The sequence below is a fragment of the Phyllostomus discolor genome, chromosome 10 (assembly GCF_004126475.2).
Source record: "Phyllostomus discolor isolate MPI-MPIP mPhyDis1 chromosome 10, mPhyDis1.pri.v3, whole genome shotgun sequence".
Classification (NCBI taxonomy): domain Eukaryota; kingdom Metazoa; phylum Chordata; class Mammalia; order Chiroptera; family Phyllostomidae; genus Phyllostomus; species Phyllostomus discolor.
The window spans coordinates 84,252,069-84,278,525 of record NC_040912.2 but is presented as its reverse complement, the minus strand read 5'-3'; the positions used below and the strand labels follow the sequence as shown (position 1 = coordinate 84,278,525).

At 48.6% G+C, this 26,457-nt stretch overlaps 1 protein-coding gene across 2 annotated transcripts in view; it reads left to right on the top strand.

Annotated features, from left to right (window-relative positions):
- SLC37A3 (solute carrier family 37 member 3) overlaps positions 1-26,457 on the top strand; it is a 45,756-nt gene that overhangs the window by 7,830 nt on the left and 11,469 nt on the right. For both annotated transcript variants that reach the window (XM_028525551.2, XM_036010958.1), the window contains exons 2-10: positions 1,835-1,993; positions 3,147-3,252; positions 9,594-9,686; positions 11,991-12,074; positions 14,128-14,273; positions 19,801-19,897; positions 22,945-23,029; positions 23,750-23,928; positions 26,113-26,254. In XM_028525551.2, coding sequence (XP_028381352.1) covers positions 1,905-1,993; positions 3,147-3,252; positions 9,594-9,686; positions 11,991-12,074; positions 14,128-14,273; positions 19,801-19,897; positions 22,945-23,029; positions 23,750-23,928; positions 26,113-26,254 — 1,021 coding nt within the window. In that variant the 5' untranslated portion in view covers positions 1,835-1,904. The remainder of the gene's footprint in view (positions 1-1,834; positions 1,994-3,146; positions 3,253-9,593; positions 9,687-11,990; positions 12,075-14,127; positions 14,274-19,800; positions 19,898-22,944; positions 23,030-23,749; positions 23,929-26,112; positions 26,255-26,457) is intronic.

Here is a 26,457-nt window from a genome sequence, read left to right as displayed (position 1 = left end):
TGTCATCTGAGTCTCTCGGAGCGTACGTCTTTGGAATGACTTTCCCTGACAAATCACTGAATTTCATAATCCGTAGCCTTTCCCGAAGAACTCAGCACAGTGTTTCGAGGTGTGACTGCGTTCAGAGAGAGGTGCGTGCTGTATAAAGAATGGTTAAAGCTTCTGGTAGTTCCACTTGGACTTCATGTGTAATTTCGGGGATGCAGGTAAATTTAGCAGGAACACTAATAGCTCTCAGTTTTAAACTTCCTGGAATTACAGACAGAAAGTTTGTTGCATTGTGTAAGTGGAATTTTATAGTCTTACCCAGCTCGTAATCTTGTTAACATTTTTTCAGGGAGAACGAGTAAAGGAAGTTAGCTCCTTTCTGGTGATGTGGGATTGATCTTGGGCAAATCCATGGCTAAAATAATTACCTTAATTCCTTGCATACATTGTTTATGTGAGCCACATAACTGTTGGAAGAGAGGCCATTGTCCAGAAGACCACCTGCAATTCTCAGAGACGGGCTTGTTCAGGGGCTCACGGCCAGTAAGGGAGACGAATGTCGTGTTTGTTCAGAACGGCCTCTAGGCCGGGTCTCTCAGCGTCAGGGTTTGGATCCGTCTGCCAGGCTGCGGCCTGTGAAGACGGGAGTGAAGACGGGAGTGCAGATGGGAGTGCGGCAGCAGCTCCCGGAGTGCGGCCTGGGAGGCCGAGCCCTGCGGTTTGCTCATTGGTTTGCCCGTCTGAGTGCCGGGAGCTCTGGAGTTTGTCTCCTGCCTCGACGTAGTGTGTTTATCACACGAGTCACTTTGTTAACTTAGTTTAATTTTTTCCTCGTAGTGCAGGTCAATTATAGGACTTTTCCGGTGCCGTGATGTTTCCCCTCTTGATTATTAAAGTAGTAACATACACATTTGTTGTAGAATTTTTAGAAAAGTGCATAGAAAATTACATTTACCCATAACTCAGTGGAAATAATCATTCCACTCTTATTTCACATTGAGGTTGTTTCTGCAGACTCATAACTGGAGACATTGAGTTGAGTTGCTTGCTTTTTGCTCCGTTACCCTGGGCTGTGGGAGCCCGGGGGCAGCTTTCCGGGGGGGCCCTCCTTATGGGTGGGGGGGGAGGCGGCACCGGTGTGCCCTGCCGCTTTCCCCGTCCCTTCATGACGGACTCCAGTTCATCTCCTTGCAATAAGAAAGCTCCTTTGATGCTTCGTGAAACGACCTTTGTTTATTAGACCCGAATGCATCTTGTACTTCTGTAGGAATAGGTCCCTGGAAATTAAATGTTTGTGTCAAAGGCTGTTGATGAACTTGGCTGGACTGTCTTCCTGTAGCACTGTGCTGGTTTTCACTTCCATCGGCATTGTGCGAGAATTCGGAGATCATTGGACCTTGAGCTGCCCTGGCTACCCTCTATTTGCACTGTGCAAATGTTCTCTTGCCCTCACTCCCGTTTCTTACATTACTAGTGAGGTTGAAACTTTTATTTGGTAAGTGTAAGAGCCGTTTCATTTCTTCTGAGCTGACTGTTCACTTCCTTTGCTCATTTTTTTCTGTTAAAATTAGTGATTTTTTAATTTCACTAATTTCTTTAAAATTAGTGTGTATGAGAGTTCTTTCTATTAGGGTATACTTTTTGGTCAAGGATTCCTTTTTTTTTTTTTTTTTTTTTAAGGACTAGCTAACTGCTATAAAATATAATTACCCGCCTGGGGTCAGTAAGCCCACATGGTTTTTCTTTCAAGGCCTGATCATATGCTGACTGGTTACACGTCTGAATAATTCAGTTTGGATAATCTGCCTGCTTTGAGTAGTGTTAATACCGTGTTTTGCTTTTCCAGAAGGAAGAAATGGTGTGATCCTTCACTATCCAGACTTGAAGGCCAGAGGCTAGAGGAGGTCCGGGAGAACATGGCGTGGCCGGACCTCTTCCACAGAGGCGCTCTCCTGTCCCGGCTCAGCCACCACCACGTCGCCGTGTTCCTGCTCACCTTCTTCAGGTGAGCGGGCTGCTGCAGCTCCTCTCTGGGCGCCCTTCTGCCTTGGAGGGAGATACTTCCTAGTAGCAGGAGCTGGTGGGCCTACAGTGAATCAGACTAGTCACTCTTCCTGTACTTTTCCGTAGCTCCAGTACAGTAGCTCCGGGGGTGGTTTGGCCCGTATTTGGCACTGTCTGGAGACACTTTTGGTTGTCATGCTGCTTGCATCTTGTGGGCAGAGACCAGGGATGCTGCTGAACATCCGACAATGCACAAGGCAACCCCCCACAATGGACAGTTTTGGGGGCCCGAAATGTTAGTGGTTCTGTGGTTGGGAAGACCTGATCTAATATAAAGTCCTGTATTTGTTCAAGCCGGGAGCCCGGGGACAAAGGGCACATTCAGGGACTGCCCTCCGTCTCCTGGGGCAGTGAGAGCGGTGGGAGGCGGCTGTGAGGAGCCCTGCTGACTCGGGGGCGACCCTGACCAGCCAGCGTGACTGCAGGACTGTCCCTGTGTCTGAGTCAGCGGCCTCAGTGGCCTTGTGGTGTTCGGGAGTGTTAGTCATAACCCTGGGAGTCCGCGGTTTTGATTACTACTTCTGAATAGATTTTCTTCTTTATTGAAGGTACCAAAAATGAGGATGATGGGGTTTTTTTTCGGTTTGTTTTATTTTAAGGTAGAAATTAGGAAGATGGTTCCGTAAGTATGCGAGAATTGATAGGCAGTTTCGTATGCTTGGTTTGGGGGATACCCATCTGTGAGGGGTGGGGGGAGCAGCAGTGTGAGGGCAAGTCAGGAGCCGAAGGAGAAGCTACGGAATGGCTCGTGCAGTGACCAGCCACTGTTCGCTAAAGACTTAGGCTTTTTTTTTTTTTTTTTACAGAACTGAAACCATAATTTAAAGTGGGTCGGGATGAGTCACATCTCCACCTTTTAGGTCCAGGGATAAGTTACGATTGAATTTGGGGGCTTGTATTGAAGAGACTAGTTATTTATTTTGCTTCACAGAGACTGTTTCTAACTAACAGTTGGTAGTCCTTTAAAAGCAGTACTTTTCTCTTTTTTTAAACGGAAGAATTCTAAATTTGAATAAAACAAGTAGGAACACATCTGTGATATCACTAAATGCCATTTTCTTTGCTATTCATCCAGCTGTCCTTCTCTTTTGTAGTTACTCACTGCTCCATGCCTCAAGGAAGACATTTAGCAATGTCAAAGTCAGCATCTCCAAGCAGTGGACCCCGACTGCGCTCAACAGATCCGTTGAACCTGTGGAGGTGAGCACAACAGCGTGCTGCTGGGATGGGTTTACGAAGGGAGCCGTGCCCGCCTCTGGATTCCTCTGCAGTTCTTCTGTTTTGTTTCATTCCCTTTCCTAGGACTCGGAAATGGCTTCCTGTTTCCTGTGGCAGAAAAATCCAAACTCTTCTGCCCAGTTTCTTAGCCTTCCCTGATTCAGTACCATTCCCGCCAGCTTATTCCTCACTGTTTTGAAATCACACACTCTGGCTCGCCGTTTTCTCATCGAGTTTCACGAGTCCTGTGCTCATTTCTGCCTTGGAGATTCTGCTCATGTCATTTTGTATGCTCTTTCGCCTTCTTCCCACCTATCAAAATTTGGACCAATTTATTTTATTTTTATGCATGTATGTATTTATTTTTAGAGAGAGGGGAAAGGAAGGAGAGAGGGAGGGAAAGAAACATTAATGTGTGGTTGCCTCTGGCACACCCCCTACTAGGGACCTGGCCTGCAACCCAGGCATGTATCCTGATTGGGAATTGAACCGGCTGCCCTTTGATTAGCAGGCTACTGAGCCACACCAGCCAGGGCAAAATTTGGACCAATTTAAAGTTGACAGATATGGAGGTTGCGTGACTCTGTCCCCAAAATATAAATAAGTTAGTCAGTTGCTTATTGTGGGTCTATTCTAGGCACTAGGATACAAAAAATAAAAGCCTAGAGGACTAAAGAAAAAAAAAAGAGCCTGTCCTCATGCTTGCATTCTAGCATGGAGATGCTCTTGAAGAGGAAAGATGTTAAGAACAGAGGGCTTGCCCTGGCTGGTGTGGCTCAGTGGATTGATTGCTGGCCTGGAAACCAAAGGGTCGCAGGTTCAATTCCCAGTCAGGGCACATGCCTGAGTTGCAGGCCAGGTCCCCAGTAGGGGGCGTGCGAGAGGCAACCACACATTGATGTTTCGTTCCCTCTCTTCCTCCCTCCCTTCCCCTTTCTCACAAAATAAATGAATAAAATCTTTAAGAAGATACAACAGAGGGCTGGATTTCTGACAGATACTTGCTTGACTAGTGCTGTGTGCATGGCAGGCACCTCCAGTGATGGTCGCAGACCTTCTGGAGGGGCTGGCCTTAGAGGGCTCGTGCGCTAGTGTGGACTCTTTGTGGCCACTGAAAGATGGCTGACTGCCCAGCTTCTGTTTTTACAACTCGCAGGGAGAAGAAACTTCTTGCTTTCTGAGGTGGACAATTACATTTTTTCCCACCTCTCATTTTTAGGAAGTTCTTTCTTCTGTTGTGGTGAAGGTGGGTTGCTGTTTAGTTTGGAGCCATGCATGCTAAGTGTTCCCACTGCCCGACGGCCTGTAGAATTGCTGAAGAAAACCTGTGTCCTTGGGTTTTTTCTTGTCTAGGTAGAACATCCCTGGCCCCCTCAGCTGTGGTTCTGTGGCACTGAGTACTAACTGTGGTATTGCAGGTACGGTCTCACCAATGTATAGCCTAATAGGGTTTGGTTTAGGCCCTGGATTTCTGGTTGTACTGCTGAGGCTGGCTTTGTGTTTCAGGCGACTGGGTGGGGGCCTCCAGGACCACCCCCAGGTTGACGATTCCTTGGGAGGACCGAGAGGACGCAGCTGTAGTTGCACTCAGGGCAGTGCTTGGTTACAGCGAGAGGATGCGGAGCAGAGTCGGCAAAGGGACAGGCACAGGGGGTGAGGCTGGAGGAAACCAGCAGACACACGGGACGTGCTTCATGCTCCCAGCACGAGAGGGGAAACCCAGGGGACAGTCATGGTGCCCCGGTTTTTATTGGGGCTGGTCACGTGGGTGCTGTCTGCCTGGCACGGACGAAAATGCCACACCCCCAGAAGGAAAGCAGGGGTGAAGCATAAACCACGTTGTTTGCACAGTGTAGGCATGGCCGCTGGTCCCAGCAGGGGATCATGGGAACCTCCCGGGATCCAGGTTTGTGGACCGCAGGGCAAGTAGGTCTTCTTAAGGATAGCGGTCTCAGCCCTGCTGTGTTAACTCTTTTCCTTCCAGGAACCTTGTTATTTATGAGCTGGTTTTGAACTTGCAATAATTTTTCTGCTTAGATACTTACTTAAAGTATCTGATGCTAAAATAGGTTTCACCATTCCAGTGGTTCAGAGCTCTGACTAAGTAGTGTGGAAGGATTACGCAGGAGTCAAGCGCTGACTCTTCCAGAGAGCTCCGTACATCTGCCCCTGCCCTCGCCCTCGTGGAGAGCAGCGCTGGCTTCAGGCGCCCAGGAGCAGGGTTTGTGTTCCTAAGCCGCGCTGGGCATGCAGGGGCTGGGGCAGCAGGTGCCCTCCGGCCTCCCGTGCTCTTGGGTCTGTGGTGCCCTCACCCTAGCTTCCCTCTGAGGCTCTTTCTTGTCCAGGGTAGAAGGTGCTTAGTGCCAGAGTATGTGTAAAACGAGTCTGCGCTCTGAAAAGGATTTCGTTTATATATGTTGGTAAACATTTCTTAACTGCCTTAAAGAGCATCCTCAAAAAGTACTTACTATAGTTTTTGTTTTTATGCATAGCTACCTTAGGTACTCCACAAAAATTAAGCAGACACAGAGCATAGAGACACAGTCTTTATACCTTAAGAATTTATAATGGATCCCACTGGCGTGGACAAACATTGGAATATTAAGTGGGAGTAGCATGAAATCTATGTTTATAGATAATAAAGAGGTAGTGGTTAAATCTAGTATTTGAGGACAACTTGGCTGAAAATTATAAACAAAAATTTATTCTGTTAGAAAGTCTTACTCTCCAGGCAGTCTAGTCCTTCCCCGAGAAGAGCGCGAGAGAGCCTGACTTTCCCTCCAGGAGAGGGAAGCAGAAGCAGGGCTCAGGGCGTGCTCGACACCGTCTCAGCCTCGTCCTCATCTGCAGCTGCTGTCCCTCAGACCGCCACCCCAGATGGAGAGCAGACCCCGACCAGGCCGCCTCGTGCACCCTCTGTGCAGCAGGAAGCTCTTCCGTGTCAGTAGTTCCCGCACCTCTGTGCACAGCCCTCACCGGGGACAGACATTCTCGCCGTGACCTTTTGACTGTGCCCACAATGTCACGCTTGCAGGAAGTAGCAGTTGCAGTGGTTAGTCAGGCTCCTGCCCCCACAGCCTGAGAGAGCCCTGCACGCACGTGGGCAGGTGCATTCCCACGGTGACCGTGCATACTCGCAGGCTAGCTGGAGCGCTTAGAGTCACTCTTGTCGATGACGTTGAGTAGACGTCGGACAGTCACTGTGTGCACTTGGGCCGTTTTCTCACCTGCCGGTGGAGTCACCCTGATCGGAGCTGTATTGTTGGCAGACTTTCTTCATAGGCTTTTTACTGTTAACCTGCTTTCTGAACCTTTTTTGTTAGGCGTACTTTGTTGTTTTAGTTCCTGGTACTGTTTGGTTTACTCTTGTTAAAGTAGGCAAGCAGAAATGTATTTCAGCTGAATTCTGGCAGTGAAGCAGAAAAAAAGCTGTTTGCCCTGCCAGGGTCAGTTCCTGGGAAAGCCACACCTGTGGGAGTTTGCCGGCTTCTCGAGAAGCAGAGAAAACCCTGAACTGGCAGCAGCTGCTTCCGGCGCCGCGTCTCTCGGTCACACGAGTGTGTGTGCAGCGGGGCCTCATCCTGGGTCTGGTTGAGCCCAGAGGACATCAGGGATCAGAGATTGTGGTTAGAGGGAAGATGTGGCAGAATGCCCAGGCGGAGACATTTAGGGCGCCGCCTGGCCCCCAGAAACGCTGGTCCGTCCCGCTGTGTGAGCCGCCTCCTTGCCCGTCCCGAAAGCAGTGCCCGGGGTTTGTCTGAGTTAACAGGCTAGCGCACGGGCCACCCAGATGTGAGTCCCAGGACTTCAGAATCACGTGTATATATTCTCTTGTAATTTGGGCTTTTACGTTTTTTAAACATGCATGTATTTTTAATTGCTTATTGTGATTTTTTTCTTTTTACTATTCTTTTTTTTAAAGATTTTATTTATTTTCAGCGAGAAGGGAAATGAGGGGGAAAGAGAGGGAGAGAAACTGACTGGTTGCCTCTAGCACGTCCCCCACCTGGGCACCTGGTCTGCAACCCAGGCACGTGCCTTGACCGGGAATCAGACCGGTGACCTTTGGGTTTACAGGCCGGTGCCCAGTCCACTGTGTCACACTGGTCAGGGTTCTTCTTACTATTCTTGAGTGAAAATTTCCCTTCTTTACCAATCCAGCTCAGAAATCATTTAGTTTAGCAATTTGTGAACTTCTTGGTTATGTGGTGGTTTATGTTCATAGGTAGTTACCTGTCTAGAAATAAAAACTGAGAAGTTGAAAAAAATATATTAGTGTTTAAAATAATTTTCAAGTGAGTAAGTGTACCTAAAACATGTTACCATGAATGACATTTTATGAAAAATGACTTTTTCAAGACAAAAAAATCACATAATGAGGAGAATGGCGTTGATTGACACATTTTTGCAAACCCCTGCATGTCTGGCTGAGTAGAAGACAATGGGTTTTCATGTCTGCTCCTGAATTCAGCCTCTTGCAGCATGATCCTTTCAGGTCTCCAGAGGGAGTCGGGCTTCCACAGGTACGTGGTGGGGAAGGGGGAAGTGTTTTAACAGCCTGTTCAGTTAATTGTAGGTGTTTGTCTTTCATAACTGCACCAGAATTTGACAAGTGACAATTTCTTAAAGGGTAGTTGCAATGTGGAATCTGAAACTGTGTCTATTAACTTTTTGGAACCCTACATTAAGATCCATTTGTCTATCTTGTACTTTAAATGAATCTTGAAGTGACAGTCTGGTTTCATTCTTTTTTGAGGAAATATCTGCCAGGTTCTCCAGTCTGCCAGATACTCAGATCCTCGGAACTGGGCACCCTGTCTGTCAGTCGCTCTTTCAAGTAGAATGGGCGTCCCGCTTGTGGCTTGCACAGCCGCACAGATGCTGCCCCGGCACAGGCCCCTCTCCGGTGCGCGGGGTGCCGGTGCGCCTCTCCCACTCCGTCACACGGGGCAGTGGAAGGAGGCTACTCGGGCCAGCTCCGATACAGTGAGCAGTTTTTACTGCTTTGATACAGTGAGCATTCTGAAGTGAAGTTAACTTTTCTTTCGTTTACTGGGAGTGAGGCAGCAAAGAACACAGTGATTAATAGAGCACCGACGGGTGTGACTGCTCGGTCCACGCCGGAGCACGGCGTTTCACCCTCCGCAGCTCGTGCGCCACCGGTGGGACAGTTAAAGGGGGAAAGGAAGTGGCTTTCAGTACAGCAGTGCCCTCCTCCCCAGGGGGCTCGTCCGGAGACCCCAGTGGATGCCTGACACTGCGAGTAGTACCAGACCCTGTATATTCAGTGCTTTTGCCTATATATACATACCTCTAATAAAGATTAATTTACCCTGGCTGGCGTAGCTCAGTGGATTGAGCACGGGCTGGGAACCAAAGTGTCCCAGGTTCAGTTCCCAGCCAGGGTACATTCCTGGGTTGCAGGCCATAACCCCCAGCAACCGCACATTGATGTTTCTCTCTCTCTCTCTCTCTCTCTCTCTCCCTCCCTCCCTTCCCTCTCTAAAAAATAAATAAATAAATAAAACCTTTAAAAAAAAAAGATTAATTTAGAAACTAGGCACAGTAACAGGTCAACCATAATAGCTAATTATAAAGTAGAACAGTTACAACAGTATACTGTGATAAAAGTTATGTGAGCCCTGGCTGGTGTGGCTCAGTAGATTGAGTGCTGGCCTGCGAAGGAAAAAGTCGTGGGTTCGATTCCCAGTCAGGGCACGTGCCTGGGTCACAGGCCCGGTCCCCGGGAGGGGGTGGTCGAAAAGCAACCCTGCATCGATGTTTCTCTCCCTCCCTTCCCCTTTCTTTATAAATAAATAAGCAAACAAATAAATAAAATCTTTAAAAAATAGGAATAAGCTATCATTTGAAAAAATTATGTGAACGTGGTCTCTCTCTTTTTCTGTCCCTCCCTCCCTCCCACCACTCATGCTTGCACGTGGGTTCCTCCTCCCTCTCATCTCCCTCAGAGTACTGAATGTTTTGGGCCTCGGTTGACCTCAGATAACGGAAGCTGTGGAAAGCAAAACCATGGATAAGGGGGGGGCTGCTGTGTTATGTGAACAGTTTTGACTGTGGATAAGGGGGCTGCTGTGTCACGTGATGGTTTTAGCCGTGGATAAGGGAGGGGGCTGCTGTACTGTGTGAATAGTTCTGACTGTGTGTGTGTGTGTGTGTGTGTGTGCGCCTCCTCTCTGCACAGGACCTGCTTCAGCATCGCCGGGCTTCTGTGCGGGTGGCTGGGGCTGTGCGTGAAGGCTCTCGACAGACACAAACGCGAGCAGGTGCCGCGGGGCTGACCGGTTCTCGTTGTGTTTCCGCAGATCTGGAGCCGCAACCATTTGTTTCCCGGCGCCGAGGAAGCCACTCTTTTCCTGGGAACACTGGACACTCTTTTTCTCTTCTCCTATGCCGTGGTGAGTTGTGGAATCCCGGGGTTTTTAAAGAAAGGTGTAAAAAAAAAAGATGTGAAACTCCCCAGTTTTTTAAGAGATTGTGAGTTTGCTGACCGAGGAGAGATCAGTATTGGCTGAAGCGTGTGTTTTGCGTCCTCATCCATCCATTCATTCGACAAGCACTTGGTGAGCACCTAGCATGTGCCAGGGGCCTTTCCGGTCAGTGAGAGTTCATCAGTGGACAACACAGGAAAGGCCCCTACCTTCGTAAAGCTTCTGTTCTTGGAGTGGGAGCTGAGAGACAAACAGTAACAAAATGCAATAAATAAGTAAACTATAAAGTGCGTTTAAAGATGGTGAGTGTGGCAGAGAAAACTAAAGCAGGGAAGGGGACTGGAGACCTCGGGAGGCGTATAATTTAAACAGGGTGGCTGGAGAAACCTCGCCCACAAGGGGGTGTTTGAACCAAGACCCGAAGTGGGGAAGTGAGGGCAGTGTGTCTGGATGTTCAGGCTGGGGGTACAGAATTCAGAGTCCTTCGCATGTCCCTGATTTTTAAAACCATGAGGCTGGGTGACATCATCACGAGAGTTGGGGGTAGAGGAGGAGTGTGAAGGTGGAGTGGGGGTTCCCAGCATTTAGAGGCGGGAAGACGCAGACCGGGCAGGAGGCTGGGACTGAGCGGGACTGGAGCAGGAGCATCAGGAAGGGGGCGCTCCGGGAGCTGGGCCGGGGTGGCCGGGCTGAGTCTGTTGGAGGACTGGGTGGCCCGAGTGTCTGCCTTTAGGGAACGCCCGAGGTGGCTGCTGAGTGAGAGTCGGGGGGCCCGTGGTGGCAGCAGCTGGGACTGGGCGCTGTGGAAGCAGTCTGTTTCCTGTCTTGAAGATGTGTCCAGTGCTAACAAAAGCCTTTTACGCTTGAACATCCAGGCGATGGGGAATACTGGGTGAAAGTCCCAAAGTAGACTCTAAATGCTTATTTGGGTAGTTAGGAGACTTTTTTTTCAAAGAGGAAAATTATAGAAAAGGTCAAAACAGATCTCAGATCCTGTACCCCAGCTCCTCACCCCAGGCATTTTCATACAGAATCCCAGCGTGTGGTCATCTGGAGTTGCCTGCAGCTTTTATGAAGCATTATTAAGAAGCAGTGGAGCCTAGTGGAAAAACCAGTTCTACCCCCGCCAACAAGCTGTGTTAACCTTGCTGCCCCACTGGCATTAACCTTTTTTTGATATTCAGTTTCCTCATCTGCGGAGCTGGATGGTGGTGCCTGTCTGTGGGGTCAGATAGGCTTAGGAGGTGAAACCTAAGTGCTGGGAACAGTCGCTGGCTGTGGCCCCCACGGGGGGCTGCAGCGTCTCCTCTGACCCCAGGTGTTGTGCTGGCAGCTGGAGCAGCTCAGGGTAAACAGACTGCGGCTCCGAAGCATGACTGGGACAGTTTCCTCACCCCCTTTGGAGTCCGTAGCCGAAGACGGTGAGCAGCAGCTACGGAACGTGACATCTCCTCCAGCGCTCGTGGGTGCCTCTTTTGAGGTCGTGAAAGCTTGTCGATAATGAGGGAGTAACGGTTATTGTGACACTTATCACATAAATGTGGCATAGGTAGTTTATTAGAAAAACTTACATCAGAATTTAGACTTTCAGTGAGGCCTCTCATACATTTCACATGTTTGTGGAAGAAACCTAAGTGCGCTGCCCTTAGCTCTTCAGTCTGCTCGCTGCCGTGGTCTGAGCATTTTAATTGCTGCTGCTCCGTGGGAGAAGAGCAGGAGGCAGAGCATTTGTACCCAAGTTCACCTAATTATTGCCTCTGCCTCCCTGGGCTCCCTGCCTTGTGATGTCATGAAGCCCAAGGGTCACATTAAACAGGCAGCACCTGTGCTCTAGAAGCTTCTGTTCCGTAGGGCATGCTGGAACACATCTTCCTTCAGAATGCAAATAGCTAAGAGGAACCCCTTGGGGAAGGCGGATGACTGATGTTTAGGAGTTAATCTATTCTACAAAATGAAATGTATTTATGTTCTTGTTTTATTGGAATAATTCTTGGGGTCTTTTTTTCCCAGTCTCCTTTTAGGTGGTTAGAGGATCAAGTAGAACCCAGGTTTGCACTGAATTATGCTGTCTTAGTGCGTGAGCTGTGCAGAAGCCCAGGTGTCGTTTCATGAAACATTTGTGAAACTGATACAGACAGCTTGTCTAGGCATGAAAATGAGATTTGATTTGAAGTAATCTCAGTATATTGCTTGCCTCATTGGTTTGCAATGCCTCTTTTTTTTCCCGTCTGTTGTTATGCAGGGCTGTAAAATTAAATGCTTTGTTTTTAGGGCCTTTTCATCAGCGGTATTGTTGGGGATCGGCTTAATTTACGATGTGTTCTGTCTTTTGGCATGTGCTCCTCTGCATTAGTGGTAAGTTTGAAAGTTTTCAAAAATGATGATGATGATAATTGTGATTTTGTCAGGTACTTTAGAGTGCAAGCAGTCCCCCCTACTTCTGTATGTAGAAGACAGTAATAGAATTCATCTTCAGTTTTTGAATCCCTGGCCTACCTTTTCAGTTAGGGGAATCTTTTATAAATATTGTTGGATCACGCCCCTTCCTCGATGCTCAGTCCCCAACAAAGGCAGCTCACAGATAGCGTGGTGCTCAGTGCGCTCCAGAACCTGCCCCCAGCCCGCTGCTCCAGGGGCATCTGTCTCTGCGGCTCCACTCTGCTCGGTCGGTCACACTGCTTTCTGGGCCCTGACATTCCCGGCTCCCTTCTGCCTCCCTCGCTGTTGCTTCTGCTGCTCCTTCTGCCTCGTGTGGCCCCCTTTTCGGCTCTCCGCAGTCTCGCTCGGCGTCTCCTTCATGGCCCCGGCCAAATGGCCCTTCCTGCATAGCTCCTTGCCTCCCCGACGCCCCTCCTGGAAGTCACCGCCCCCCACCCCAGCTCCAGGCTGGTACTTCTTTGAAGGCAGGAATCGTGTCTCTTGCCCAGCCTGCTTGTGTTTCTGTCAGTCTTGCTGCCCCTGGGAGGCCAGGGCACAGGGGCTGAGGTTACAGACTTCCTGAGAGGCACGTCTGGTTTCAGGCCCCCCCACAGCTTCTCTGCGCTTCAGCTTCCTCGTCTGAACACCCCCCCCCCCTCACCCCCCCAGGGCTGTCCCGGGGCAGGCGAGTCCCGTGTGCACGGTGTCTGGAGCAGTGCCTGGCGCACGCGTGGGTGAGCTCCGTATCTGAGTCGTCTTTGTTTGCTTACACGGCTCTAGCGAGAGATTTTTGTTGATTGATGAAGGTGTGCAGAATAGTTAGACTCTCTTTTATTGTTTTTTAAAGTCGCCACTTTTTTCTTTGAAATTTTAGATTTACCCACCCACACGTGTATATGTACTGTTTGAAAACCTGTTTTAAAACATACTTAAACGTTTTTTTTTTTAAAGAAACTGAGACATGCACATAAACACGCCCTTTTTCGTGTGTAGACCTGAACTCGGACGAGGGAGTGTAGGCGTGTACCTGCCACGCCTCCTCCCCCGACCGTTCTCCCGTCCTTCGTAGTTCCGCCCATTTCAGACTGTCGTGTGACTGGAATCACACGGTGTTATACGTGCCCGTGCCACATGTTCCCGAAAGAGACCTCGGCCACAGCTGGAACGTTCACCCAAGCAGGCTGTCTGGAAAAACGTGGTCATTACACGAATGCTCCTGAATCGTGGAGCCTGTCCCGAGTTACTCCGACTGGCTTAGCAGCAGCCGGTGCCTCCCGGTCCCCTCGTGTGCCTGGCATGGTTCTGATTTAAACCACCCGTGTGGACTCGGTGCCCATAACAGTCCTGCACAGACACAGGCCTCAGGAAGGTGGCCCTTGGACAACACAGCTGTGAACTGCACGGGGCCACTTATATGGGGATTTTTTTCAGTAGATGCTGTGAATATATTTTTTCCTATGGTTTTCTTAACAATTTTTTCTTGCTTACTTTATTATAAGAATACAGCATACAGTACATAAACATATAAAGTGTGCATTAATCGACTGTTTATACTATCGGTAAGGCTTCCGGCCAACACTAGGCTGTTAGAAGTTAAGTTCTGGGGCAGTGAGAAGTTGTACGTGGGTTTCTGACGGCCTGGGGCCGGCACCTCCGGCCTGCTGCTGTCCCAGGGTCAGCCGTAGGTATGAAAGGAGGCCAGACACTGAGTGAAGACTTGACTTTTCAGAGTGAGACAGGAGTCGGGGGCACGGTCACTGATGAGCTTCATGCTCTGTGGCCTCTTCGGCCGGTGGCGGTTCGGTGGCCGTCTCTCTCCCCGGCGCTGCCTGGAGCAGCAGCGTCCCCAGAGTTGGCACCACGCCTCCCAGGTCTAGACGTTGAACGTCTCCCGCCTGCGGTTCTTCACGCAGAAACTTAAGTGCTTGGCTGTTGAGTGTGTCCACGTGTCTGTGGATGTCTCATGTCCCTCTTTCTCCCCTTCTCCAAGGTGTTTGTCTTTGGCACGGTCACGGAGTGGCTGCATTTCTACAACAAGTGGCTGTACTGCTGCCTGTGGATCGTGAACGGCCTGCTGCAGTCCACGGGGTGGCCCTGCGTGGTCGCCGTCATGGGCAACTGGTTTGGGAAAGCTGGGTATGCCGCCTCCTTCCTCCGTCATAGCCCTCTTTAACACTGGACCATTGAGACTTGTCAGTTAACGCAGTCCCTCCCACACCGCCCACGTCCTTCGTTGTAGAAAGTTAAAGTAGCTTACGGAGGGGTTTCCCGTCAGAGCGCGTTGGGCACGGGCACAGTGTGGACCTTAGTGGAGATTGGCCCAGTCGGTCACCTTCCCCGCATGCCCCGGCCGTGGTGGGATTCTCAGTGTGGCTGAGGCGGCGCGTCTCAGTTTTTCCTTGAATCTTCCCTTTCGAGAGCGTAAATACCTCATGTGCCATCCCAGCGTGTGTTTTCTGAAGGTTTTGCCTCCTTTCCCCTTCTTGAGACTTGGCGATCTTTGGCCTTCGTCCAGTAAAGACAAGGAAACGGGGCCCAAGTGTCCGTGGGACTTGCCTGAGGTCACGTAGCAAAGGCCCCAGTAAGGACTTGGGGGAGAATGCCGAACTCGGGGGCGTGTCCCCCTGAACCTTTAAGTGATTGTTAGGTTGTGTTCGAGCGTGTGTGTGCGGCGTGCGTGGCCAGGTGTGCGGATGGGCGCCTGCTGCAGCGTCCTCTGGGCCGCCAGGACGAGGAGCCGTGCGCACTGCACGGGGCGGGGATAAGTTGAGATGCCCAGAGACTCGGCTTTGTTTGTCGTTACTGTGACTCTCCAGTTGCAGGAATATTGCTAATTTGAATTATCAGATTTTACAGATAAATATTTATGTGTTGTGAGATACACATTTATTGATGACTCTACCTTTTTTCTTTTTTAGATGTATTTTATTGACTATGCTATTACAGTTGTCCCATTCTCCGCCCTGTGTTCCCCTCCACCCTGCACATGCACTCTCATCCACATCCCCCCTTTAGTTCATGTCTGTGGGTCGGTCGTACATATAAGTTCTTTGGCTTCTACATGTCCCATACTATTCTTACCCTCCCCCTGTCTATTTTCTACCTATCATTTATGCTACTTATTCTCTGTACCTTTTCCCCCCGTCTCCCCCCGCCCCCCCCCCCCCCGCTCCCCCACTGATAATCCTCCATGTGATCTCCATTTCTGTGGTTCTGTTCCTGTTCTTGTTGTTTGCTTAGTTTTTTGTTGTTTGTTTTTTAGGTTCGGTTGTTAATAACTGTGAGTTTGCTGTCATTTTACTGTTCGTATTTTTGATAATCTTCTTTTTCTTAGATAAATCCCTTTCACATTTCATATAATAAGGACTTCGTGATGATGAACTGCTTTAACCTGACCTTATCTGAGAAGCACTTTATCTGCCCTTCCATTCTAAATGAAAGCGTTACGGGATAGAGCAATCTTGGATGTAGGTCCTTGCCTTTCATGACTTTGAATACTTCTTTCCAGCCCCTTGCTTGCAAGGTTTCTTTTGAGAAATCAACTGATAGTCCAATGGGAACTCTTTTGTAGGTAACTGTCTTCTTTTCTCTTGCTGCTTTTAAGATTCTCTCCTTATCTTTAATCTTGGGTAATGTAATTATGATGTGCCTTGGTGTGTTCCTCCTTGGGTCCGACTTTTTTGGGACTCTCTGAGCTTCCTGGACTTCCCAGAAGTCTATTTTCTGTGCCAGACTGGGGAAGTTCTCCTTCATTATTTTTTCAAGTAAGGTTTCAATTTCTTGTTCTTCCTCGTCCCCTTCTGGTACCCCTACGATTTGGATGTTGGAACGTTTAAAGATGTCCTGGAGGTTCCTAAGCCTCTCATTTTTTTTGAATTCTTGTTTCTTCATTCTGTTTTGGTTGAATGTTTCTTTCTTCCTTCTGCTCCAAACTGTTGATTTGAATCCCAGTTTCCTTCCCATCACTGTTGGTTCTCTATAGATTTTTCTTTATTTCACATAATTCAACCTTCATTGCTGCCTAGGTCTTTTTTATGCTGTTGAAGTACCTAGTGAATTCCTGGAGCATTCTGATAACCAGTGTTTTGAACTGTGCATCTGATAGGTTGGCTTTCTCTTTGTCACTTAGTTGTATTTTTTCTGGAGCTTTGAACTGTTCTTTCATTTGGGCTTTTTTTTTTTTTTTTTTTTTTTTGCCTTGGCTTGCCTGTTACGTATAAGGGGTGAAGCCTTTGGTGTTAACTAGGACGGGGCAACCCACGTTGCCGTATGTGGGGGAGGGGTCTGAGAGGGAACAGTGCCGCTTGCTCCACTCTCTGCGGGTTTTCAGTCACTTTCCCTGATACCCACCATCAAATTGGGTCCTTCTGGTGCTGATTCCCAGGTGGGTGGGCTTGTGTACTTTCTAGGACCCTGTGGGTCTCTCCAGCGAACTCTCCTATAAGGCTGAGAGCTTCTCCCGCTGCTGCCTCAGCCCCCACAGATGTTTTCAATCAGAGGTTTGAGGCTTTATTTCTCCGCACTGGAACCTTGGGCTGCATGGTCTGTCTCGCTCCCCAGTTGCTCCTCCTGGTTTATCTGCATGTGAATGTGGACCTCCTGGCCTGCAAGCTGCCACCTCGCCAGGTCCACCAGCTGCTGCCTTGCTGCTGCCTTGCTGCGAGACCTCTCCGCCGGGTTGCCTGTCTCCCCCTCTCCTGCCGGTCTGCATGAATGTTTTCCCTTTAACTCCTTGGTTGTCGGACTTCCATACAGTTCGATTTTCTATCAGTTCTGGTTGTTTTTTGTTTTTAAATTTGTTGTTGTCCTTTTTATTGTGCAAGGGGGCACAGTGTGTCTACCTAGGCCTCCATCTTGGCCGGAAGTTCTACCTGTTTTGTTTGCACATTTACGCCGGGGCCAGTGGATGCACCAGACGCTGTCCACCCCATGCCACCATCAGTGCATGCTCTGAGGACTCCCCTCGCTTCCCGGCTTCCGTGGTCTCACAGGGGGGCAGGGTGGGGGGGTGATGATGCTTGCTGGCTCAGGGTCTGTAATAGTGTGCGAGCTCACCTGTGACACGTCTTGTCACAATAAGCTCTGCCCCCCCACCCCCCCAACCGAGAATGCGCCGGTTGTGCTCAGTGCGCCCGAGATTGCTGCTGCCTCCTGACCCTGGAAACATGGGTTGAACGGGACTGACTTGAGAGGTGCCTGTTCCCGGTCGCACTCTGGTTTTCTTTGGAAGTGAGTGGTGCTGTCTGTTCATGTGCTGTTTTTTTTTTTTAATTAAGATTTTTTAGGGTAATTTGTTTCTAATCATGGTTTTTGAAAATTATCTAATAATTACTCGTTTATTGGAGACAAACCAGATAATATAATTGAGCAAAGAGAAGTAAAGGCAAAACCTCCCAAAAGCCTGTCACTCAAAGATAATTACTTTGGCGTGTCATTTTGAGGTGATTTTCATCTCAGTTTTTATAAATTGGATGACACTGGCTATTTGACAGCAGTGACAGGGCAGGCTGGCCCCTCGTTACTTCTGTGGATCAGTTACGAAGAAACAAACCATTCAGGAAAGCTATCACGGTCTGTTTTCTAAAGTAAGACTGTTTTTGAACGAGCAGCACGAGTGAGTGGCATTGAGGCGCAGTAGACATAAGGGTAAACCACAGAGTGCCCGTGAGACCACGGCCACTTCAGATTGCAGTTATTTTCAGCCAGTTTCTTGAAAAAGCACACCTTCGGCCAGCGAGGGGCATTTCAGAGCCTGACCTTCTCACTCTTTCCTCCAGAGCCCTCTTGGCAGATGTGGTGTATTTTAGAGGATCTGGGCATTTTAGCGCTGGGGAAGAATATAGGGATGGCCGAGTTCAAATCAATTGTTTTCCAGGTGCAAAAAGTTGGGGCTCAGGGGGATGCAGCGAGCAGTGAGGACGCTGTCCAGGAATGCTGTCACCTTGCACGGGCCAGGCCCCTTTTCCTGGCTGTCAGGTCAGAGTTTGTTAAAACAGATTGAGGCTCAGTAATGCAAATTCGAACACTGGGGCAGCACTGGTTATAAAAATGTTTAAAGAGCTAGATAATGAAAAAAAAGTATTTTGTTTATTTATTTTTAAAGACGGCGGAGGACAGGGGAGGAGAAGAGGGAGGGAAACATCCATGGGTGAGAGAAACATCAGTTGATTGCCTCTTGCGTGGGCTCGGCCTGTAACCAAGCTGGTCAGGGCTAAAGAGTTAGATAGTCTTTCACGGTGTGTTAATAATATGTATCAGGTAGATAAAATACAAGTGTTAACTGTGAACAAATTAACTTTTCATAAAACACTTTTTCTTCCACCAGTCTTACTGATATTTCCAGTGTTCAGAGCTGATCATTTTTTCTCCAAGACTGTTGTAAAAGCTGGTTTTCCTTCCACCAGCCTCTTCTGCCCATCACGTTAAAAATGGCATGTTGAGGTACACAGTAAGCCACACATTTAAACTGTGCCATTTGATGGGTTTGGGCATGAATACACCCTTAAAACCGTCATCACGGTGAAGATCATGGACACTCCCCCCCCCCCACCCCCCAAGTGTCCTTATGCTCCTGGCAGTCCCTCCCCCACCCATCCCAACACACCCTCTCCCGCCCACTGCCGTCTCCGGGCAACTGCCCGTCTGCTTCCTGTCGCTTTAGATGCGTTAGAACTTCCTGAGGTTGTATCGCAGTGGAGCCTGCGGTGTGCACTCCTGCCCGTCTGTCCTCGTCCCTCAGCGGAGCTAGAGACGCGTTCGTGTTGTGTATCGGCAGCCCGTCCTTTCCACAGCTGAACGGTGGTTCGTTGTGTCACGGTTTGTTGCTCCGTCCGCCCGTGGATGCACATCGGGGTGGTTTTCAGTTTTTGGCTGTTAGGAGTGAAGTTGCTGTGAACATTGGTGTGCAGGTCCTTACGTGGACACGGGCGTTGGTTTCCCGTGGGTAATGCCTTGGAATAGAGTAGCTGGATCATATGGGAGATGTGTTTATGTCTTTTTAAGGAATTGGCAGTCTCCTCCACATGGCTGTACCATTTTACATTTCTGCCAACAGAGTGTAAAGGGTTCTGGTGTCTGTGTACCTTTGCCAACACTTGGTGTGCTTGGTCTTTTTTGATTTTAGCCCTTCCCTAGTCATACAGGGGTACCTCACTGTGGTTTTAATGTGCATTTCCCTAACGTCTGATGACGTTGAGCATCTTTTCATGTGCTTATTTGCATCATATTTTTATATGTGAAGTATATTGAAATCTTTTGCCCCCTTTTCAGAATTTTTTATTTTGAGATGATGGTAGATTTGTACTTTTTTAACGTTTTAATTGCATTGTCTGATTCCATATTATTGGGTTTTGAGATTTCTTTATATTCCAGGTACAAGTCTTATAAGTGATACGCAGTATTTTCTTCTGTCTGTGACTTGTCTTTTTAAATTCTCTTCATAGTTTCTTTCAGTGAGACCCAAATTAAGATTTATTATAATAAAATCTTAAGAGTTTGAAGAGACCCGACGTTTTGCCATTTGGGTATGATTAAAAAGTCTTAATGTGGAATGTTGATTCTCTGTAGTGGGAACTTTTATTGTTTCGGCTGTTTCATATTGGAACCGCAAGTCGAACCCCGTCTTACGTTCTGGTCTTCTGTTCCCCACCGTTCTCCGTCGTAGGCGAGGAGTGGTGTTCGGTCTCTGGAGCGCCTGTGCTTCGGTGGGCAACATTCTGGGAGCGTGCCTCGCCTCTTCTGTCCTGCAGTACGGTTATGAGGTAAGTGTTTCTTTCTAGCTTTTCCTCTAGTATATACATACAGATGAGGCCTGCCCTGAAAGTATCCAGCCGTGTATTGTGAAAAACAGGCATTTGTTGAAGAAGATACAAAATACAAGAAACATCTTAAAAGGAAAACGATGCCTCAGTCCCCTTCAAAGCAGGCACCTTGGGACCTCACACAGTTCTCGCAGTTGCCATCGGCTGCGTTTCTGTATTTTCCTGAATCTCATCAACAGTCTGAAATTTCTTCCCTTTCAAAGGTGATTTTAGTTTTGGGAAAAGCTAGAAGTTGCAGGGAGCCAAATCAGAGCTGCAAGGGGGCTGAGTCACCTGGACGATTTGATGTTTGGCCAAAAAATTTCACGAGATGTAATCCATGAGATGGCTCATGTTCGTGATGAAGCTGCCAGTCACCAGTTGCCCGTAGCTGTGGCCTTCTGAATCATCCAAATAGTTTCTGCAGTGGAATGTTCAAGCTTAACGCAAAATTTTTTTTTAAGATTTTATTTACTTATTTTTAGAGAGGGAAGGGAGGGAGAGAGAGACAGAGAGAGAGAAATATCAGTGTGCGGTTGCTGGGGGTTATGGCCTGCAACCCAGGCATGTACCCTGGCTGGGAATAGAACCTGGGACACTTTGGTTCCCAGCCCGTGCTCAATCCACTGAGCTACGCCAGCCAGGGCTTAATGCAAAATTTGATGCAGATTTGTTACTCTACTCACTCAGTCATTTTGAATGCGATGGCCACACAGTACACATGCTCACTCAGTGTCATCTACCACCCCCACTGACTGGTACAGAGAAGTCATCATTGTTCATGCATGTGCATCCCAGTCCACTCTCCTCGGCTGCCGGGTTCCATCAGTGTTGTGCAAACTGTTCGTGTTATATTAACAATGGCTGGACTTTTTACAGACCTCATATACCTGTATTTTCTTAGGAAATAATACTGTGGCCATTTAAAACCACCTTGAGCTGTGGCTCAGGGCAAAGCTTGCGTTAAAAGTAAACAAACTTTTGACAGATTAAAACAACATCGTTCTTGGAAAACACCCAAATCTAAAGACAATCAATTAGGAAAGGTATTTGCAACTCATGTTACAAATAAAGACCTAATCTTCCTACATAAACAAGCACCCTCCAATCGGTAAGAAAAGGGCCAACGACAGAGAAAAAAGGTAGAAGACTCGAACATGTGGTTGATGAAAAGGGACTAGGAACAGCTTATAAATATAAATTCCACTTCATCTGTAACTTTACTTCATGAACATTTACTAAGTTCCTCTAATGCCTCTGGACAGTAGAGGATGGACGCTGGCCAAACGGGACGACGTCGCTGCCCTTGTGGGGCATAAGTGGTGTCGGAGGAGAGATGCAAATTAAAACCGCACCATAAAACAGAAAGAAACTACCCCGAATATTTATGTGATTGGTAAAAACCCCAAAGTGTGAGAATAGTGTTGTGCTTCTGAGGACGTGGAGCAGCAGGCGTTGCAGCTGGCAGAGGGAACAACCCCTGTCGGGGTCAGTGCGGGGCTGCCTGTCAGAATGGCCGCCGCAGTTAGCACTGTCGGCACGCACGCAGTCACAGAGCTACGAGGACACTTATTTCGGCGTTCTTTGTCATAGCAAAACTTTGATAACACGTGGCAACCAAAAGGGAAACAGTTAAACTGTCATACACCTGTTCCGTGGAATGCCATGCAGCTGTGAAATAGAATTGCCGAGCTCTCTCTGTACCGATGGGGCAACATCTCAATGGTGCGTATGTATAGAGTGGTACCTTGGTACTCGTCGGCTTCAGAACTCGTCAGACCTGGTACTTGTTGCATTTTGATGAGAAAAAATGTTTCAGCACTTGGTGCTTGCTCGCCACTCGTCGGAATGAATTAGCGACAAGTACTGGTGGCACTGCGTTAGGTGAAGAAAGCAAGGGTGCAACAGAGCGTGTATTAAGGGACACCTTTGTGTAAAATGAAGGAAGACGTCAAGAGTACACGTTTGTGTTGGCCTGTATGTTTCTAAAACAAGCTCTGGAAAGTAAAGATGCAGTAACAGCGATGGTTATACGACTGGAAAATGAGGACTGAGTGGATGGGAGGAGGGGCATGGGGGGAGTTTTGGCTGTGCACCTACTTCTTTTTGCTTGGGTCAGGTGAATGTGTGGCCCGTGCCTCCTTAGGGCCGATGGGAAGCCCATCCAGTGTTCACAATCTCCCTTATTCTAGGCTTGTTAGCGTCACACCTGGATTGTACCAATTGGTTCAGATAGGAATTTCTGTTCATCCTAGGTGATGCTCCCACATTTGACCTCTGAAAACACTAATTTTGTCACCGACTTGTTCAAAAATTTAGACTGTCCACATCAGGCTCCATTGTCTGTTAAATAAAATTCAGCTATGCAGCCTGGCTTTTGAGAGTCTTTAATCTTGTTCTCCCCTTCCCAAGTCAGTTCTGTATTCTCGGTTGCCTCCCAGCAGAAGCCGCTGCCTCCCACCCAGTGCCTTTGCTTCAGCTGTGCCCAGAGAGATGGTCAGTCCCTTTGATTTCCAGCTCTGCCTTAAAGCACGGTGGAGCTACTTCAGCCTCTTTAGCTGTTAATGCCTCTTAAATTCCTATACGTGTTTCTCATTAGGAATGGGCCTCCTCACTTATTTAGCCACATGCTTCCTTATATTACTGTTTCGTTTATTGTTTGATCCGCTCAACTGGGCAGAATATCTTTGATGGCAGATACTGTCTTATGGGAGGTTGTGTGGTGTAAGAAGGAGATGTTTGGAGCCAGCCCTGATTTCACGGTCATAATAGTGCCACTCGGTGTTCAGGGGACCTTCATTACCCTCCCCGAGCCTCAGAGAGCCTTTGGGAAAGCTAAAGAGAGAACGCAGGTACATCGCAGCCTGGTGCCTGGCGCAGGCCAAGCTCTCAGCACTCACTTTCTCCCCGGTCTCCCAGGCCTTCCCGCCCCAGCCCTCGCCCCCACCCCCCACACGTGCCCCCGGTAAGTGTCCCCACGTGTAAGGGCCCCGCCCTCTCTCCTGCAGTACGCCTTTCTGGTGACGGCCGCTGTGCAGTTTGCTGGTGGGATCGTCATCTTCTTTGGACTCCTGGTGTCACCTGAAGAAATTGGTGAGGACAAGCGTCGCTTCTGTTCAGAGCGTCTTAACTGTTATCGGCGAAGAGAAACCTGAGGCCAGGACAGCCGGTCTTCTTTTCCTAGGAGAGCCGGGAGCTCTTCTCAGTGGGTTGAAGGAGCAGGGTCGCTGTGTGTGTCCTGCGGCCTGCGGAGCGTAGCCGCATGTGGTTGAGGGGGCGAGGCTCACCTTTTGTAGGTGCAGGGAAAACTCATCATGCGCCAGTGAGTTTTATAATTGAGACGCTCGTTAGAAATTAGCATGATGTGTTTTTAATTTCACTTGTTGAGACAGATTTCATTTACTTCAGAAAAATAATTTAGGGTGATACTTATCTCTGGTTAAATACAGAATTCGTACAAGCGAAACCGCAGAAGCAAATAGATGTACGATTCTATCTTTTGAATGCGATTACAGATGCACATCAGTTTAATAGTATGTAATTAACTTCTTTTTGTATATTAGGGACCTAGTGTGATTTAGTTGAAAACATACTGCTTTGAAGCCTGATAAAGTAGAATTAGAGACCTGGGTTTGTTGCTATATGATCTTAATTGGCCTTAGTTGACCTTGACCTCTGAACTTCGTTGCTTCTTCTATAAAGTGGAAATAAAATAATAGTGACCCCGTGAGTAATGATGCATGCACGACACTGAACACAAAGCCAGGCACCTGGGAAGCTCTCTACAAATGATGGCTGGCACTGTTGTTCTAGGTCTCCCTGGCATTGAAGCAGAAGAAAATTTTGAAGAAGACTCGCACAGGCCACTAATTAGTGGTGCTGAAAACGAAGATGAATATGAGGCTAATTATTCAATCCAAGAAGGCAGCACTGTCACCCCCATCCAGGCAATAAGCTTCCACCAGGCCTGCTGCCTCCCTGGAGTCATACCGGTAAGGGTTGCCGAGGTGCCCTTCCTCCAGCCAGTGAGATGTGGTGGCCCGGACGTTAACTCGGCCCGGGGTGACGCATCTTCAAGTTGTGCTCTTCTCTTTGTTACTTAGTTGTGGACATTTCTGTTCAGAGGAATATTGGCTGGTGCCCCTCAGCTTATTTTTATGTTGGCACCACTGGCGATTTTTCTGATACCTGATTCAGAGGTCAGCAGACCTTGTCTGTGAAGAGCCAGACAGTAAATGTTTTCGACTTTGCAGGGGCTGCACAGCCTCTGCCACCACTGCTTAACTCGAGAGCAGAAGAAACCGTGGGCCCTGTGGAATGAGTGGGCAGTCTAGAGCTGGCCTGGAGCCCTAGTTTGCTGAACCTCCCCTAGCATTCGAAGAATCCAGGGTTGGTTTTAAACGTACGCTTTTTGGCCTGTCGCAGTATTATAAAGTTGTATGTCCACCAAGAGGCGTTTGAATGGGTCAAATGCACCTTAATTGCCCCCATTCTTATTCTGGTGGACACCACTATTTGCCCTTTTACCGAACGGTCCAGAGCACAGGACTACACAGTGTTTCTGGGTAACGCATCCCAGTGTTTCTCCAGCCTTTATAGTCAGGAGGACTTCCTAACGTCTGAATTAAGTCCCTCCTGCAGCAGCTTTTCTGTCTTGGTGTTTCGGACGCTCTCGCACGGGAGTGGGAGCTAAGAGGCCTAGGCTGTTTCCAGCTCACCCACGAACTCTCTGGGAGGCAGGGGGGAGTCGCTCTGTGCATCCTCGAGTCTCAGTTCCCCTCCTGTGGAATAGGAGGATACCAGTCTCCCCCGGGGCCTCGGGCGTTGTCGTATTGTGAACATACCGGTTTTTATTCTGTTGTTCCGTGGTGCTTCTGAGTGTAACCCCTGAGCTGGAATCGGGGTCTGCAGGCCGTCTGACCTCACGCCTGTCCCCTCCCTTCTGCCTGCGTCCCCAGGCTGACTGAGAGAATGACTTTTGTAAACACATAGTCAAATATGAGTGAAAATGTAAGTCCCCATGATCTTTAAAATATGTGTATTATAAGGGAAATGCAAGTTTCTTTAGGCCTGCTCTCATGCTAATGATTATTTTAACCAGTTATTAAAATACTCTGCTGGTAATAGATTAATTTCTGAGGTAGAACTTAAATTTGTTGTGGCTGAATATGGAATCTTTCGCTCTTCCTTTGTGTTTCCCAAGCTGCTGTTCCCCGACCTGGGAAGGGAGGCGAAGGAAATCTAGTTAATGCAATTCCTTTGTCTCCGGAGCAGGCTGTCTGGGCAGAGTGCGGTTGAGCCGGGGCCCCGGCCCTCTGGGGGCGGCTGTTGCCTGGCAGGGGAAGCTGCTTTAGAACCAGTGATACCTCGGGAATCACTGGCAGCTCCAGGGAGGAGAATGTACTGGCCAGACACCCTTTGAAGTCAGTCTCTCTGCTCCTCCCCCTCTTTCCTTTGATGCCCGGTGTCAGGGTTTCCTGGTAGTAATGTGTCAAATACGGGCGTCTTAGCGCCACTGCCACCTTAAGGCAGCTGCGACCTTTATTCGTAAAAGTAGAGCCAGGAGGCCTGTGACAGGCGTGTCCTTTCCTTTCTGACTCAGCAGACATACTCTGTGCGTTTGCTTTGGATGAGAGAATGTAGAGCCCTTGGAAACTAGAATGTGAAAGTAGTTGTGATGTTGGTGCTTGTTTTAGACCTTCATGCTAGAGTTCAGTCATGGTCTCCAGCGCTCACAGTATTCACCTTGCAGGAAGTGGAAGAGCTAAAATAGTTGGGCTGCTAGCAGTTGAAGCTGTGGTGTTTACTGCGTTTATTTGCTTGCGGTTAATGCTAGTCAGTGGCACAAATGAACACCTTTAATCTTTGTCTAAATAAGGAAATACGAGTCTGTGCCCTGCCTTACAGGTTCAAAACACTGGTTTGCTTCTACCAGAGAACCGAAAGGAGAAGAAAGTGGGGAGAGGGGGGAGACGGGCATGTGTGTTTTCTGTCCCGAAGGCCTGCTGCATGTGCCTTTCCAGGAGCTGATGGGGTTGACAGGAAGAGGGGGCCTGGGCGGAGTCAGGGCAACGGGGGCTGGTGCAGTGTTTAACTTTACAGTCAGGCGCTACCGAGAAGTTGTAGTCCCGCCACGCTGGTGCTTATTGATTGATGGCTGAATGTCTTCCTTACAGTACTCTCTGGCCTATGCCTGCCTGAAGTTAGTGAATTACTCCTTCTTCTTCTGGTTGCCCTTCTACCTGAGCAACAACTTTGGATGGAAGGAGGCTGAAGCTGACAAGCTGTCCATTTGGTACGACGTTGGAGGGATTATAGGTAATGCCCGTCCTGTGTCTTTTTCAATAATAATTAGTCACTAGTAATATTTCGCCGGGTTGTGAAATCAGGCATCTTTCCAAGTTTTATTACTTATTCCACAGCCATTTTTCCTAAACTACCCTGCCAGTAATCAGTCAAACTCTTGAAGGAACAAAGTCCGTAGGAAGGAAGACCCAGCCTGCGGCAGCCCCGTGATCTGT